This window comes from Odocoileus virginianus, chromosome 4 (genome assembly GCF_023699985.2).
Source record: "Odocoileus virginianus isolate 20LAN1187 ecotype Illinois chromosome 4, Ovbor_1.2, whole genome shotgun sequence".
Lineage (NCBI taxonomy): Eukaryota > Metazoa > Chordata > Mammalia > Artiodactyla > Cervidae > Odocoileus > Odocoileus virginianus.
This window is the reverse complement of record NC_069677.1, coordinates 52,775,215-52,790,144: the sequence shown is the minus strand read 5'-3', so window position 1 is coordinate 52,790,144 and position 14,930 is coordinate 52,775,215. Positions and strand designations below refer to the sequence as shown.

Sequence of the window (14,930 nt, the reverse complement as noted above, 5' to 3'; positions counted from 1 at the left end):
GTTTTCTGTCTTAGAAGCTTTGGAAAAGTCCAAAAGCTTCCTAGTAAGTAAATCCTGAGATTTCTTTCTTAGATTAATATCTCAGTCTAGAGACGTGGCTTAAAACATGTGTCATTTTTTAGTGGAATGTTTGCAGATGATCAGATATGAGATGTAGTGTGTATACTAATTTTTAATGTGTGCATTCACCATTATGATACCACTGCTTTCTTCATTTGTTTACTTTCTACTTCTAAAAATTTCTGGCACCTATATTTTCATCTTATTGTTCTTATTACTACCTTAAACTTATATTCAGTCTTGACTGTCAAGTGACAAAGCCATCCATGTCCACCTATTATGTGTTTATGTTGTTTATATATTTAAAAATCATTGATAATCTATAAGTTTATCACAGTGTTTTATAATACATTTTGACTTGCCTCTTAACTTAAAGAGGAAATACTTTGAAGTTCTGTCTCTTTGTTTTCCCTCAGAGCCACCAACCCGTCCTTCAAGGAAGTTCTGTCCCGAATCGAGTCCCATGAAGACTGCAGGAACCTTCCCATGATCTCGTTCCTCATTCTCCCCATGCAGAGGGTGACCCGCCTGCCCCTGCTGATGGATGTAAGATGTGACCTGGTGTCTTCTTCCTCTGCAGATAGCTGTTGCTGCAACAAATCTGATTAAGAAAATTATTCTTCTTCCGCTTAAATTAAATCCCTTCCATAACATTTCCCAATTCAGTGAGAAGGTGCTGTTTGGCTAGAAAGTCCCACATGGGAAACTGTCTTCACTTTAGGCTTGTGTGGTCGCTCTAAAGAAGTTAGATTACAACCCTTACTCAACATTTTCTGAAATGGGAAGAACGTTGACTTTGAAGTCAGGAGTCCTGAATTCCTTTGCGGCTAAAATGCCAGGCATGAGACCTTGGCCTGTCACTTCACCTCTCTGGGCCTCAGTTTCCTTGTTGGGTCACTAGGATCCCTTTCTCTGTCATCTTCCAAGCTGCCACATGTGTGCTCACTGCCTTCAGTCATGTTCGACTCTTTGCAAACCCTCAGACTGTAGCCCACCAGGCTCCTCTGTTCGTGGGGTTTCCCAGCTAAGAGAACCGGAGTGGGTTGCCATGCCCTCCTCCAGGGGATCTTGCTGACCCGGGGATTGAACCCGCATCTCTTCTTGCGTTGGGAGACAGCTTCTTTACCGCTGGTGCCGCCTGGGATGCCCCAAGCTGCCGAAGGGCTCCCATTTCACACGGGAAGAGTCTGCAGCATCACAAGGCATAAACCTGCCCTAGTTTGCATCGCTCAGAGTGAGTGAGGAAAATCCAGACATCTGATCTTATCGTAGGGAGCATTCATGAAGAAAACACGTACTTGCTTGTGAGCAGTGCAGGACGTGACTGCGGGGAGAGCAGAGGCGGGCTGGCGGGGAGCACAGCGGGGAGGACCGCCAGGCGGTGGCCCCAGACGTCTGCACACTGGCTGGGCCGAAACCGCCGTGGCAGCCGCAGGAGAAAGGGGTGACTGATGTGCCTCCCGTCCAGCTGGTGTGCAAACAAGCGCCTTTTTCTTTTTTTTTAAAAAAAATAAAATTGACCTATAGTTGATTTTTGATATTGTGTTAGTTTCAGGTGTATAGCAAAGTGATTCAGATATACCCTATGTATATATATTTTTTCAGATTATTTTCCATTATAGGTTATTAGAAGATATTCACTTTTTCATACAGTGACTCCTTGTTCCTTATCTGTTTTAATGTAGTAGTTTGTGTCTGTTAATCCCAAACTCCTAACTTATCCCTCCCCTGCTCTCCTTTCTCCTTTGGAAACTTTAAGTTTTCTGCATCTGTGAGTTTTTTCTTTTTAGGTTCATTTGTATTCTTTTTTGGACTCCACATATGTGATGTCACATAGTATTTATCTTTCTCCGTCAGACTTCCTTCACTTAGTGTGATAATCTCTAGGTCTGTTCGTGTTGCTGCAAATGGCGTGATTTCATCCTTTTTATGTCTAGTACTCCATTACACATATGAACCACACCTTAAATCAGTTGTCTGTTGATGGTCATTTCGGCTGCTCCCATATCTTAGCTATTGTCAACAGTGCTGCTAGGAATATCAGGTTGCGTGCATCTTTTTGAATTAGAGTTTTTGTTTTTTCCGTGTATATGTCCAGGAGTGGGATTGCTAGATCATATGGTAGTTCAGAGTATCTTTCTGATCAAGTTAAAATATCTTGGCGTAGTTCTGCTTTAAATTTGGATGATAATATGATGTCAGCTTTGACATGCTTGCTTTTTATAAGTCAAAATACAGGATAAAAATATAGCAAAAATTATGATTGTTTAAGATTACAAAATAAATTCCATTTTCTCTATTCCATTATAAATTCAAAGAAGCTGTGAAATTTAGGAACCAGTGAAAGGGTGGGATTGTGGTCACTTTCTTGGCCCAGCCGCAGTGTTGAGGTTCAGCTGTCTTTTCAGAATTCACAGTGCTTTCCACTCTCCTAGGTCACCTCAGTCTACTGGTCTACTACCTTTGCACCAATCCTTGTCCACCTTGTGTGATTTAGGGACTTCTCTCCTTGTTAATATTGGGAAACTTGCAGTTTTGCAAATCTAGCTCTGATTTTTTTGTATCAATGTTTATCATATCTGTCACACAGACTCTAAAAAGAAATGATACTTTTTGGGGTCAGAGATTCTTTTGAGATTGTAGATTAAGCTGTAGTCATTCTTCCTAGAAGAATGACTTCCTCGTGTGTGCAAAATTTTACATAAAATTGAAGTGTACAAAAGAAACTATAGCCTTCTCCCAGAAATAAAAACTAATATTTTTCAAACTGCTTTTGTACTCATTAGTGGGTCATGAAATTGACTTTTGAATCATGGGTAGTGTTTTTAGAAGGTGAGTATGGAGTAGAACACACAGTGTGCGATATATATGTTGTTCATAATGTGATTAAATATTATTTCATAAAAAACTTTCATTTTGTGTGCATGTGTACTAGTTGCAGTGTAAAAGTATTTCTTACAGTGGGGTCATAGTTGAAAAAATTTTGAGTACATTAATATAAAACCACCAGTGGTCCGGTCTGTGCTTCTTACATGTCACACATAGCATTCCTGACACCTGACTTTGAGATTCACAGGCTTGGTGTTCCTCTGTGTGTAAGGTACCCGTGGTTTGCTAGTTTCTGGTGTCTTCCGCTTCCGCTGGATACCTGTTGCCCTCATCTGTGGCCCATGTGTGAGAATCAGGCCACCTGGGCAGAATCTCAATGTACTTAAAACATGATCTCTTCGATTTTACTTCATTTGGAGATTTAGTTACACTTGTTAATTGAGGTTAACATTTTTAACAATTGAAATGGTTTTGTTGGCTTTGAACGGATATAGTTTCAAAAGTTATGTATAATTCATTATGGCTTCAGTTGATGATTTTTGAACTCAATTTTACCATCACAAAAATTGCAGTATAAGCATATCAAGAAAAAACCCAGCAGCCATTTTTTCTTGACCTTGCAGATGATATCATCTGCAAATGTAATAACCTCTAATAATGATGATGATAACAGGGCCCATTGAAGTAATTTTGTCATTGATTGGAGACCTACTGTATTCAGGTTATTCATAAAGAACTTCCCATGCATTGTCATTTAACTTTTTTAACAGCCTTGTGGCTGTATAGGTGGCTTTATCTCAATTTTACAGATGAGGAAACTGAGGCTTATAGAAGCTTATAAGGGAAGGTGACTTGCCCAAGGTCGAATAGCTCATAAGGAGCAGATCTCGAATTAGAAACCAGATTCACCCACCTCTGAAGTCTATCCTCTTATTAATTCATCCTCTGGATGAACGTGGATCCTGTGCTTTTTAAGACTATTTCCTATTTTAATGTCGTCTTTATACTCATCCATAGTATTGTGTTCAGCATTGTTAAGTTTGCTATGAGTAAGAGTATATGGCTGGACATTGGTTTTATTTTACATATAATAGAATAAATCAGCTGATTTTGTTCTTCTTTTATTTCATTGCAGACTATCTGTCAAAAGACACCTAAGGACTCTCCGAAATATGAAGTCTGCAAAAGAGCCTTAAAGGAAGTGAGCAAGGTAACTGTTGAGTAGCTTATCAGACAATAAAACACTCAGATCCCTCAGAAGGGAACCTGTCTGGATTTGATGCTAAAAACTGGTTGATTCTCATAGCCATTTGTGCACCATTCTTTAAGTAGTTGGAAAACAAAATTATGTTTTCTGTACTCAAGTGTAATTGGTATTTTTACTGTTTCAGACAGTCTTAAGGGCCTTTAGAGATCTCATTTTCTTTTGGTGTCTGAATAGCTGTTTGTTCATTCTCTCATTCAAGAAATATTTATTGCATATCCACTACAGTGCCAGGGACAATGCCAGCCCCTGAAAATGTGAGGATGAGTAAGACATGTGTGGTTACTGCCCTCATGGAATGTGCTGTACAAAGGGGAAGGCAGACATGAAATGAGTTACAATACAGGATGGTGAATGACATGAGAGGAAGAACATAGAAATGTTGAAGCTGAAACCTGGAGCAAGAGCAGATTTGAGCCAGGGACTGGGGAAGGGTGTTTTAGGAACATGCAAAGACCCAAAGACTTGTTTGTAGAATTTGAACTAGAATGTTCTTCATGTGACTAAAGCCCAGTCCAGGAGAGAGAGCCCAGAGGATCCATGTTAAGGAATTGTGAACCTTACCCTAGGATGCTGTGGGAGCTATAGATTAATGTGCTGTTAAATTGGCAGCGAGAATGGGTCCCAGTGATGAAGCCTTTACAGTTGCTTAGGTTACAGGTGACCGGAGCCTATACTGATATGAGACTAGAAGGCAAAGAAGCAAACCTACATCTCTGGGGAGGTAGGCGTGGAGATGACTTGGGTGGGTATATTTATGGACATGATTCAAGGAAAATCATCTCTGTCTCGGGCAACTAGATGGATGCTCCTATTTCCATAGTATGAGCATAGGGAGAAGCTGATGATTCCATTGTGGGTGTGTTGGAATTGAGATTCCTGTAGAATATCCGAGTCAGGAGCTCAGTGGAGAGACTTGAACTGGAGACATGGGTTTGTGGATCATCAGTATGGGCATGATTTTTGAAGCTGGGAAAGTGGGTGAAAAGTACCCAGGAGTGTGTGGAGTAAGAGTAAGAAGTAAGACGAGTAAGACTGTATAGTCCATGGAGTTCTCCAGGCCAAAATTCTGGAGTGGGTAGCCTTTCTCTTCTCCAGGGCATCTTCCCAACCCAGGGATCGAACCCAGGTCTCCCGCGTTGCGGGCAGATTCTTTACCAGCTGAGCCACAAGGGAAGCCCAAGAATACTGGAGAGGGTAGCCTGTCCCTTCTCCGGTGGATCTTCCTGATCCAGGAATTGAACTGGGGTCTCCTGCATTGCAGGCGGATTCTTTACCAGCTGAACTATCAGGGAAGCCGTCTAATGGTCTGGCAAATGGCATGTAATTTGGTGGAAGGAAGGGCAGCTCCGCTGGCTGCTCTGGAAAGACAAAGTGAGATAATGATCGCTGCGTTCACCGTGTGTATTTATTATCAGGTGAGTTGTGTCCTTGCAGGGTAGGTGTGGAAGCCAGATTGGCGCATGTGGAGGATGAGACTGTGCAGCCGGTGAGTGTAGCTGTTTCAACCACTGGGCTGTGAGGGTAAAATGAGTTGAAAGGGAAGTGAGCGAGGGTCTTCTTTTGTTTAAAGATTAGAAAATTGTGGGTATGTTTAAATGCTAACAGGAATAGTTTGCTGAGAAAATGCAGCTGAAGGTTTGAGAATCAGTGAGGATATGAGATGAACTAGACCCAGGAGAGCAAAGCTCATGATCACAGAAACATCCTAAGCATCTCTAAGCTGCCTCGATTTTTGTGCATCTTTGTGATACTTGACTATGAAGCACTGTTTCTTTCAACCAACTTTATCAATTGAACTTTATGTTGAATTTTATTGTTTCAACTTTATTTTTTAAATATTTTTATGTGGACCATTTTTAAAGTCTTTATTGAATTTGTTACATTATTGCTTCTTTTTTATGTTTGGGGTTCTTGACTCCAAGGCTTGTGGGGTCTTAGTTCCCTGACCAAGGATTGAACCCGCACCCCATGCTCTGGGAGGCAAAGAAAGACTCCACCACTGGACCATCAGGGAAGTCCCTCAGTCAACTTTAAACTGACTCCATTTTATTTATCCTCATCCTTGCCAATAATTACTACAAAATCCTGAGTTTTATAAGCTAGTTGTTCATTTTTCTAACACATTTTTATACTAAAAATTAGTTTATCTGTGTCTTAGCTCATCTGGGCTGCTAGAACAAAGCACCACAGACTGATTGGCTTATAAACAGCAAATTTCTTTCTCAGTTCTGGAGGCTGGAAGTCTGAGATCAGGGAACCAGCAGAGTTGGCTGGAATCCTTCTTCCAGCCAGGTTGCAGACTTCTCGCAGCCTTGACAAGACAGAAGGGAGCAAGGCGGCTCTTTGGGGCCGCTTGTATAAAGCACAACACCATTCTTGAGGGCTCAATCCTGTGACTTCTGAGCAACTCCCAAAGGTCCCCACTTCTAGTACCATCGTCTTTGGGAGTTAAGATTTCAATATGTATTTTGGGAGGATGTGAACATTTAGACTATAGTGATCTGCCAACCACTTGAATGCATCTCTTACTCCATCAGAGGAGGAGATACACATATCCCACTTTGCAAAGCACTAAGTGAAGAAACTTAGCCTGACAGGTATGAAGCTGCCTACGATCCTGCTGCCCATGGGTCTCTCCTCCAGGACCCCAAATCCTGTAGTGGATGGGGGCATCTTTAGGAGAAGCTACTTGGAGATGTTGAGTCTTGGATATGAAAGAGATTGTCAGATTCTGTTTGGTTGTAACTGAGAAGCTAGAAAAAAATTCACACAGAAAAAGGAGGAAGGTAGCAGTGATTGATTTGAATTACGAATGATACGTAATTTTTTCGAGACTTTTACATCCCAGTTTGAGTAGACTGCTATGTTCCTTTAGGCATCGCTGTTTCACTTGATTTGGCACTGGTGCTTTTAGGGCAGGCTGGCAAAAATTAATTGCCTTACCTTGATACAGGGCTTCCCAGGTGACAGTAGTGATAAAGAACCCGCCTGCCAGTGCAAGAGACTTAACAAACGTGGGTTTGATTCCCGGGTTGGGAAGATCCCCTGGAGGAGGACATGAGAACCCACTCCAGTATTCTTGCCTGGAGAATCCCGTAGAGAGAGGAGCTGGTGGGCTGCAGTCCGTGGGGTCGCACAGTCAGAAAGGACTGGAGCCACTAAGCATGCCCTGCCTTGATACTTACTACGTGAAAGACCCTCTGTGAAGAATTGCTGTTTCAGTGACCTAAGCAAGTGTTTTCTCTAGGACAGCATTTTTCTCTCTTGCATAGGAGTCATGGACATCAGGATTGTAACCTCAGTCTCTAGATGTAGCAAACTGAGGTCATCAGTACCGCCAGATCAAGGATTCATCTTCTTTTTATTTGTGCAGGTTACCGGTGGGTTTTTATAGATGGGAAAACAACGTCAGTATTCTTAACCCAAAGATTATGCACACAGAGCGTTTATGGTTCGAAATCAAAATGCAGACTTTCACTTGCTTGCTCTTTCTGAAGTGAGAGAAACTGACAGTTCCCAATACTTATGTTACAGTGAAATTTTGTGTGTTGAGACCCAAATTTTTAGAAGCAGATTCCACCTAGGGCCCTTGGGCAAGTCTCTCTAAATCGTTACTCATTCTTGGGGAAAAATGAGTAATATGTGTTTTGGTGATCAAAATGCTAATGAAATGTATTTGCCTAGTGCAAATAATACTTCAGCAAAATTGTTCATGTGTATTGATGAAATGATGATGACAATTTTTCTGAATTGGGGCAGTTGGAGAGACTTCTTAACTTCGTCTGAAAACAAGATGTTTCTCTCAAGTGAAACATGTATGTACGTTCTGATTTTCTGCTCCTATGCGGGAGGTGGAGCTGGGAGGAGGACAATTTCCTGGGAACATGATAGTCCAGCTGGTGCAGAGCTGTCTGTGTCTAAGGAATGGTGGTCAAGAGATGGTTTCTGATGCCAATGAAATCTCCCCTGCTCTTGGCTTCTATTTACTCTCCCACAGAAAGAGAATAATTGCTTTAACTCACACCTCATAAAATTTCTACTTCTATTTGGAGATAGTATTAAGTTCTAAGCTCTTCTGCTAGTGGCAGAAGAGCCAAGTCCTCTTGAATCTTTTCCTTTAACTTACTGCTTCAGCTGTTTACAAAGAGGTAGATACCTGTTAACATGAAAAGATCTCTAAGCTGTAATAAGTGAAGAACATGAAGTTGCAGAACAGAACAAATAGCATAATGACATCTAGATAATAAAATGCGTTTATATACATATGTGTGTCAGAAATAGTATTTAGAATCACACTCAAACTTTCAACCGTGGTTGCTGATGGTGAAGAGACAGGGAGGAATTTATGTTTTGTTTTGTTTTTTTTCACTATTTAAGTATTGCTCTGAAAGAACGTATGTAAAGTTTACAAAGGTACATTTTTAAAAGTAGTAAGTGTCCATTACAGAAAATTTGAAAGTTTGAAATAAGAGAAAACAAAATGTATTAGTAATCTTGTTGAAGGTAGTGACTGTTGTCATTTTATGGTGTGTGCTTCCAGTGAATGTAAATGTACATTTAAACATGGATTCATGCGGTGCCCATTTCATTTACTGTTCTAAATAGTGCCGCATGGCCTTGCATAAATGGCTGTGCTCCTTTGATGATTTCTGTTGTAAAGTTTCCAGAAGTGGGTTTATTGGCGGGGGAAAGCTTGGTATGTTTTAAGGGCCCCCAAGTACCTGTAAGAAAAATTGTCCCTGTGTCCATGACAACCGGAAGTATTTCTAAGTATCTTTCACCCCAGCATCTAATATTCTTTTCATCTTTGTGAATTTGACAAATTGAAAATATTTTGTTTTTATTTATACTTCATTAGAGAGATTGAGGTTTTTTCCCACACTTAAGTTTTGCCTAAAGCAAAAAATTTAGTGAACTAAATTTAATAAAGCTTTGACAGATGTTGAAGGAAGGCACAGTTTCAATATGCAGAGGCTGATTTTACAGAAAATACGAGAGCACACATATCCAAATTAGTGCTTGTCCCTTAAAATAGTCACTAAAGAGAGTCCACTGAGGACACCATTCCTTGGGGAACGTTTTTGTTTTTCATACGCCTTCAGAAGTGGTGGCTGATGAACTTGGTATTTGGAAGTTTAGGAAATAAAGATGATGAATTTATTTTCCATTTTCCCTTTCATTTTAAAATGGGATAAAGGAATTGTCCCCCCACCCTCCCTTTTTTATTTTTTACTTTTTTTTACCTTTTGGAAAATTTTTCATTATTAGTTTGCCGCCATTTCCCACCTGAAGAATATAAAATTAACATTTGTCCTTGTACTTTGAGGAAGAGGAATGTTGATCAAGAGAATACACTACATAGGTATGTGAGCAAGTCTGAGACCATTTTCTAATGAGAAATTCTAGAGCTGTGCTCTTCTCAGGGCTGGCGACTTCCCAGCACAAAAACAGCGGTGCAATTTCTTGCTCAAATGATACTGAAGACACTTGTAGAGTTGCACTGCCCGATGCAGAAGCCAGTAGCCAGCTGTTGCTCAGTCATTGAGTCATGTTCAACTCTTTTCAACCCCGTGGACTGTGTCACGTCAGGCTCCTCTGTCCTCCATCATCTCCGGGAGGTGGCTCACATTCGTGTCCATCAAGTTGGTGATGCTATCTAACCACCTCATCCCCTGCTGCTCTCTCCTTTTGCCTTCAGTCTTTCCCAACATCAGGGTCTTTTCCAATGAGTTTGTCCCCCCACCTTTTTTATCCCCAAACTTATTTGTTTTTCATTGAAGGAAAATTGCTTCACAATATCGTGTGGGCCTCTGCCATATATCAACATGCGTCAGCCGTAGGTACACACGTGTCCCCGCCCCCTTTAAATTCCCTCCCACCTCGCATCCTTTCTCACCCTCTAGGTTGTTACAAAGCCCTGGTTTGAGTTCCTTGAGTCAGAGAGCAAATTCCCATTGGTTACCTATTTTATACACAGTAGGGTATATGCTTCTGTGTCACTCTCTCCATTTGTCCTACCCTCACCTTCCTCCCCTGACCCATGTCCGTAAATCTGTTCTCTATGTCTGTGTCTCCACTGTTACCCTATGAATAGGTTGGTCAGTACTGTATTTCTAGATTCTGTATATATGAGTAATATATTACGATATTAGTTTTTCTGACTTCATTCCGCATAATAGACTGTAGGTTCTTCTACCTCATTAGAACCGACTCAAATGGATTCATTTTTTATGGCTAAGTAATGTTCTGTTGTCTACATGTACCGGATTCTTTATCCATTCATCTGATGTTGGATATCTAGGTGGCTACCATGTATTAGCTATTACATAAATAGTGCTTCAGGGAACATTAGGGTACATGTGCCTTTTTCAGTTTTGGTTTCCTCAGGGTATATGCCCAGTAGTGGGACTGCTGGATCGTATGGTAGTTCTACTCCCAGTTTTTTGAGGAATCTCCATACTGTCTTCCATAATGGCTGTATCAATTTACATTCCCACCAACATTGAAAAACGGTTCCCTTTTCTCCACACCCTCTCCAGCATTTATTGTTTGTAGACTCTTTGATGATGGCCATTCTGACTGGTGTGAGATGATACCTCGTTGTAGTTTCGATTTGCATTTGATGTTGAGCATCTTTTCATGTGTTTGTTAGCCATTTGTAAGTCTTCTTTGGAGAAATGTCTGTTTAGGTCTTCTGCCCATTTTTTGATTGAGTTTCTCTGGTATTCAGTTGTAGGAGCTGCTTATATATTTTGGAAATCAATCCTTTGTCAGTTATTTCATTTGCTAGTATTTTCTCCCATTCTAAGGGTTGTCTTTTCACCTTGTTTGTAGTTTTCCTTGCTGTGCAAAAGCTTTTAAGCTTAATTAGGTCCCACTTGTTGATTTTTGTTTTTATTTTCAGTATTCTAGGAGGTGGGTCATAGAGGATCTTGCTGTGATTTATGTTATACATTGTTCTGCCTGTGTTTTTCTCTAAAAGTTTTATAGTTTCTGGTCTTATATTTAAGTCTTAATTCATTTTGAGTTTATCTTTGTGTATAGGGTTAGGAAGTGTACATTGTTCTATACATAGCTGTCCAGTTTCCCCAGCACCACTTATTGAAGAGACTGTCTTTTCCCCGTTTTATATTCTTGCCTCCTCTGTCAAAGGTAGGGTGCCCAGAGATGCCTGGGTTTATCTCTGGGCTTTCTATCTTGTTCCACTGGTCCCCCCCCCGCCTTTTAAAGTACTTGTAAATGATCTCTGAAAGCAGTTTATGCATTGTTGTTCAGTTGTGTCCTACTCTTTGCGACTCCATGTACTGCAGCATGCCGGGCTTCCTGTCCTTCACTATCTCCAAGAGTTTGCTCAAACTCATGTCCATTGAGTTGATGATGCCATCCAACCATCTCATCCTCTGTTGCCCCTTGTCCTCCTGCCCCCAATCTTTCCCAGCATCACGGGCTTTTCCAATGAGTCAGCTCTTTGCATCAGGTGGCCAAAGTATTGGAGTTTCACCTTCAGCATCAGTCCTTCCAATGAATATTCAGGACTGATTTCCTTTAGGATTGACTGTTTGATCTCCTTGGAGTCCAAGGGACTCTCAAGAGTCTTCTCCAGCATCACAGTTCAAAAGCATCAGTTCTTCAGCACTCAGCCTTCTTTATGGTACAACTCTCATATCTGTACATGATACTAGAAAAAGTATAGCTTTGACTAGACAAACCTTTGTCAGCAAAGTGACATTTCTGCTTTTAATACACTGTCTAGGTTGGTCATAGCTTTTCTTCCAGGGAGCAAGTGTCTTTTCATTTCATGGCTGCAGTCACCAAGTGCAGTGATTTTGGAGCCCAAGAAAATAAAGTCTGTTGCTGTTTTCACTTTTTCCCCATCTATTCGCCATGAAGAGATGGGACTAGATGCCATAATCTTAGTTTTTTGAATGTTGAGTTTCAAGCCAGCTCTTTCACTCTCTTCTTTCACCTCATCAAGAGTCTTTGGTTCCTCTTTGCTTTCTACCATTAGGGTGCTATTATCTGCATATTTGAGGTATTGATATTTCTCCCTGCAATCTTGATTCCAGCTTGTGCTTCATCCAGCCTTTCATTTCTCATGATGTACTCTGCATATAAGTTAAATAAGCAGGGTGAGAATATACAGCCTTGACGTACTGCTTTCCTGATTTGGAACCAGTCTGTTGTTCCATGTCCAGTTCTAACGGTTGCTTCTTGACCTGCATACAGGTTTTTTAGGGGGCAGGTAAGGTGATCTGGTATTCCCATCACTTTAAGAATTCTTAAAGTTTACATGTTAACATTTGCTATTTGCTGAGTGTTCCTTGTGTCTTAGGCACTAGGCCAGGCACTTAACTAGCAGATATGGACATTTCAGTCTCTGTTCTCCAGTCTTTTAAGAAAAGTTATACCCAAGATGAGATCTGAAAGATAAACAGAATGGTATAAATCTAGATAAGAAGGAGTCAGTTGGACAGAGTCAGGTGAAGGGCGTTCAGGTGGAGGGAAACACATCAAAAGTGTGAAGGACGTGGCAGAGGGAGGACCTTTGGCCAGAAATTCAGTAGCACTGAGGCCCAAGATAGGAGAAGTAGGATCGGGTAAGTAGGTGCCAGAGCCTCATCTTGGTGAGATTTAATTCTGGAAGCTTTAAAGAGCCTTTTAAAGATTTCAAGCTGAGGAGTTTCATGATCAGATTTGATCTCTTATAAAGACTGGACATGTTTTTCTGGAGGTCACAGCATTAAGGAGATACTATGAACTGTGCAGGCTTTGCTCGTTGCAGCACATGGGCATCTCTAGTTGTGGTGTGTGCATGCTCAATAGTTACTGTGAGCGGGCACTCTAGTTGCCCCAAGGCATGTAGGGTCTTAGTTGCCTGATCAGGGGTTGGACCTGTGTCCCCTGCATTGGAAGGCAGATTCTTTGGACCACCAGGGAAGCTCCTAGCTTTGATCAGGTGGACCAGCAGTCCCTGCATCAGTAAACTCTTCATACCACCGGACCTAAAGATATGCTGGAACTGGAGATAGGCATACCCTTTAAGCCCAGAAAATCCGTCAAGTGATTGGAAATCGTACAAGCGTCCATCAATTGGGGATGGAACGGGTGCGCTGTGGAAGCACATGGGCTCACAGCGTATGTTGCATCCTGCCACTGCTTTGCTGAAAGCCTGCGGGTGGCTTCTCTTTCCATTTAGAACACAACCCACATGCCGAAAGAGCCTGCGTGCTTTGACCCTGGCCTGGCCCTTCAGTTTTCCCTTGTGCCATCTTCCTGTGTTGGGATCTTACTTCCTCAGGCACACAGCAGTCTGCTTCCGGTGTTCGCTCTGCCCGGGCCAGCGCTGCCCGGCAATTGCGTGCTACAGCTAGCTTTGTTCCTTTGGCGCAGCTCAGAGGAACTCCAAGGAGAGGCCCCTGGCTCTCTCCCCTCCTTCTTCCTCCCTGGACCCCTGCCCCCCCGTTTTTTCCTTAAGATTTCAGTCTCTGATTATTGTGTCTGCCCTTCTTTTATGACAATAGGGATTGTAGCTCTCTTAAATGTTGCAACCCTAGCACCTGACACATACCGGGTACAAAATAAACTTGTTTTTCGGTGAATGTTATATTTATAAGGAGAAATATTGTGAAGTGGAAAAATTTAAGTCCCAGACAAGCATTGAGTGATCCATTTACAAAAATAAAATAATTTTTACACATTATATGTATTTATATGTTCATATAATCATGGGAAAAAAAGAGGAAGTGTGTAACCCATCTTGTTTCCAGTTACCTCCGTGAAGTAGGATTAGGTCAGAGCCTTTGTAGGATTAGGTCAGAGCCTTTTATGGCCTGCTTTGTTTACTTATGTGTTAACATTTCTTTTTAGAGGAGGAGCTACTTAATAAAGCACCAATATTAAAGTAAATCTAATAAGAATTTCTAGCTTCTGTTTTTGACAATCACACTGTCTTTATGGCCAGTGATCCTTGTTATGGGCACGTTTTACAGATTTTTCAGTTAATGAGAAATTAACAATACAAAATTTCTTTTGGTTTAGGCCAGCAAACTAATAATTATATATTAGGTACAATACAAAGGAGAAACTCTTGGGTGGATCCTCCGTGCACAATACTCTACGCACAGAACGCTCCACTTCTGACGCTTGTGGTCACCGAATGTGTGCGGGCTTTCCCCACGCTGAGCAACCCTGCCCTCCCAGCTCGGTGGCTTTGCACATGTGTGTGTGCTACATCGCTTCCGTCGTGTCCGACTCTGTGGCCCATGGACTGTGTGGCCCACCAGGCTCCTCTGTCCATGGATTCTCCAGGCGAGAATACTGGGCTGGGATGCCGTGCCCTCCTCCAGGGGATCTTCCCGACTCAAGGATCCAACGCGTGTCTCTTGTGTCTGCCTGCACTGGCAGGCCGGTTCTTCACCACTAGTGCCACCTGGGAAGCCTGCATGGCTTCCTCTATTCAGTTCAGTTTTCACTCCGCCTGGAGATAGCGCATCCCACGGGATAAGGCCTCAGGCCCCCCAGGCCACACCCCAGACTTCACTCTGGTTACTCGTCACGAGTCCAGGTTGTTCCCTGTGCTTCTGACCCACTGGCTATAAATCAGAAGTTTCCACCACCTGCTCCCTGCGTGGGTTTGATTAATTTGCTCGAGGGGCTCATAGAACTCAGGAAAACAGTTTACTTACTAGATTGGTGCTTTGTTACAAAGGATGCTAAAGGATATGAGTGAACAGCCAAAGGAAGAGATAGGGTGAGGTCCAGAAGGGTCCCAAGC

At 41.9% G+C, this 14,930-nt stretch overlaps 1 protein-coding gene across 2 annotated transcripts in view; it reads left to right on the top strand.

The window, feature by feature from the left end:
- ARHGEF26 (Rho guanine nucleotide exchange factor 26) overlaps positions 1–14,930 on the top strand; it is a 136,600-nt gene that overhangs the window by 75,712 nt on the left and 45,958 nt on the right. For both annotated transcript variants that reach the window (XM_020879458.2, XM_070466560.1), the window contains exons 8-9: positions 477–606; positions 4,025–4,099. In XM_020879458.2, the coding sequence (XP_020735117.1) occupies positions 477–606; positions 4,025–4,099 (205 nt within the window). The remainder of the gene's footprint in view (positions 1–476; positions 607–4,024; positions 4,100–14,930) is intronic.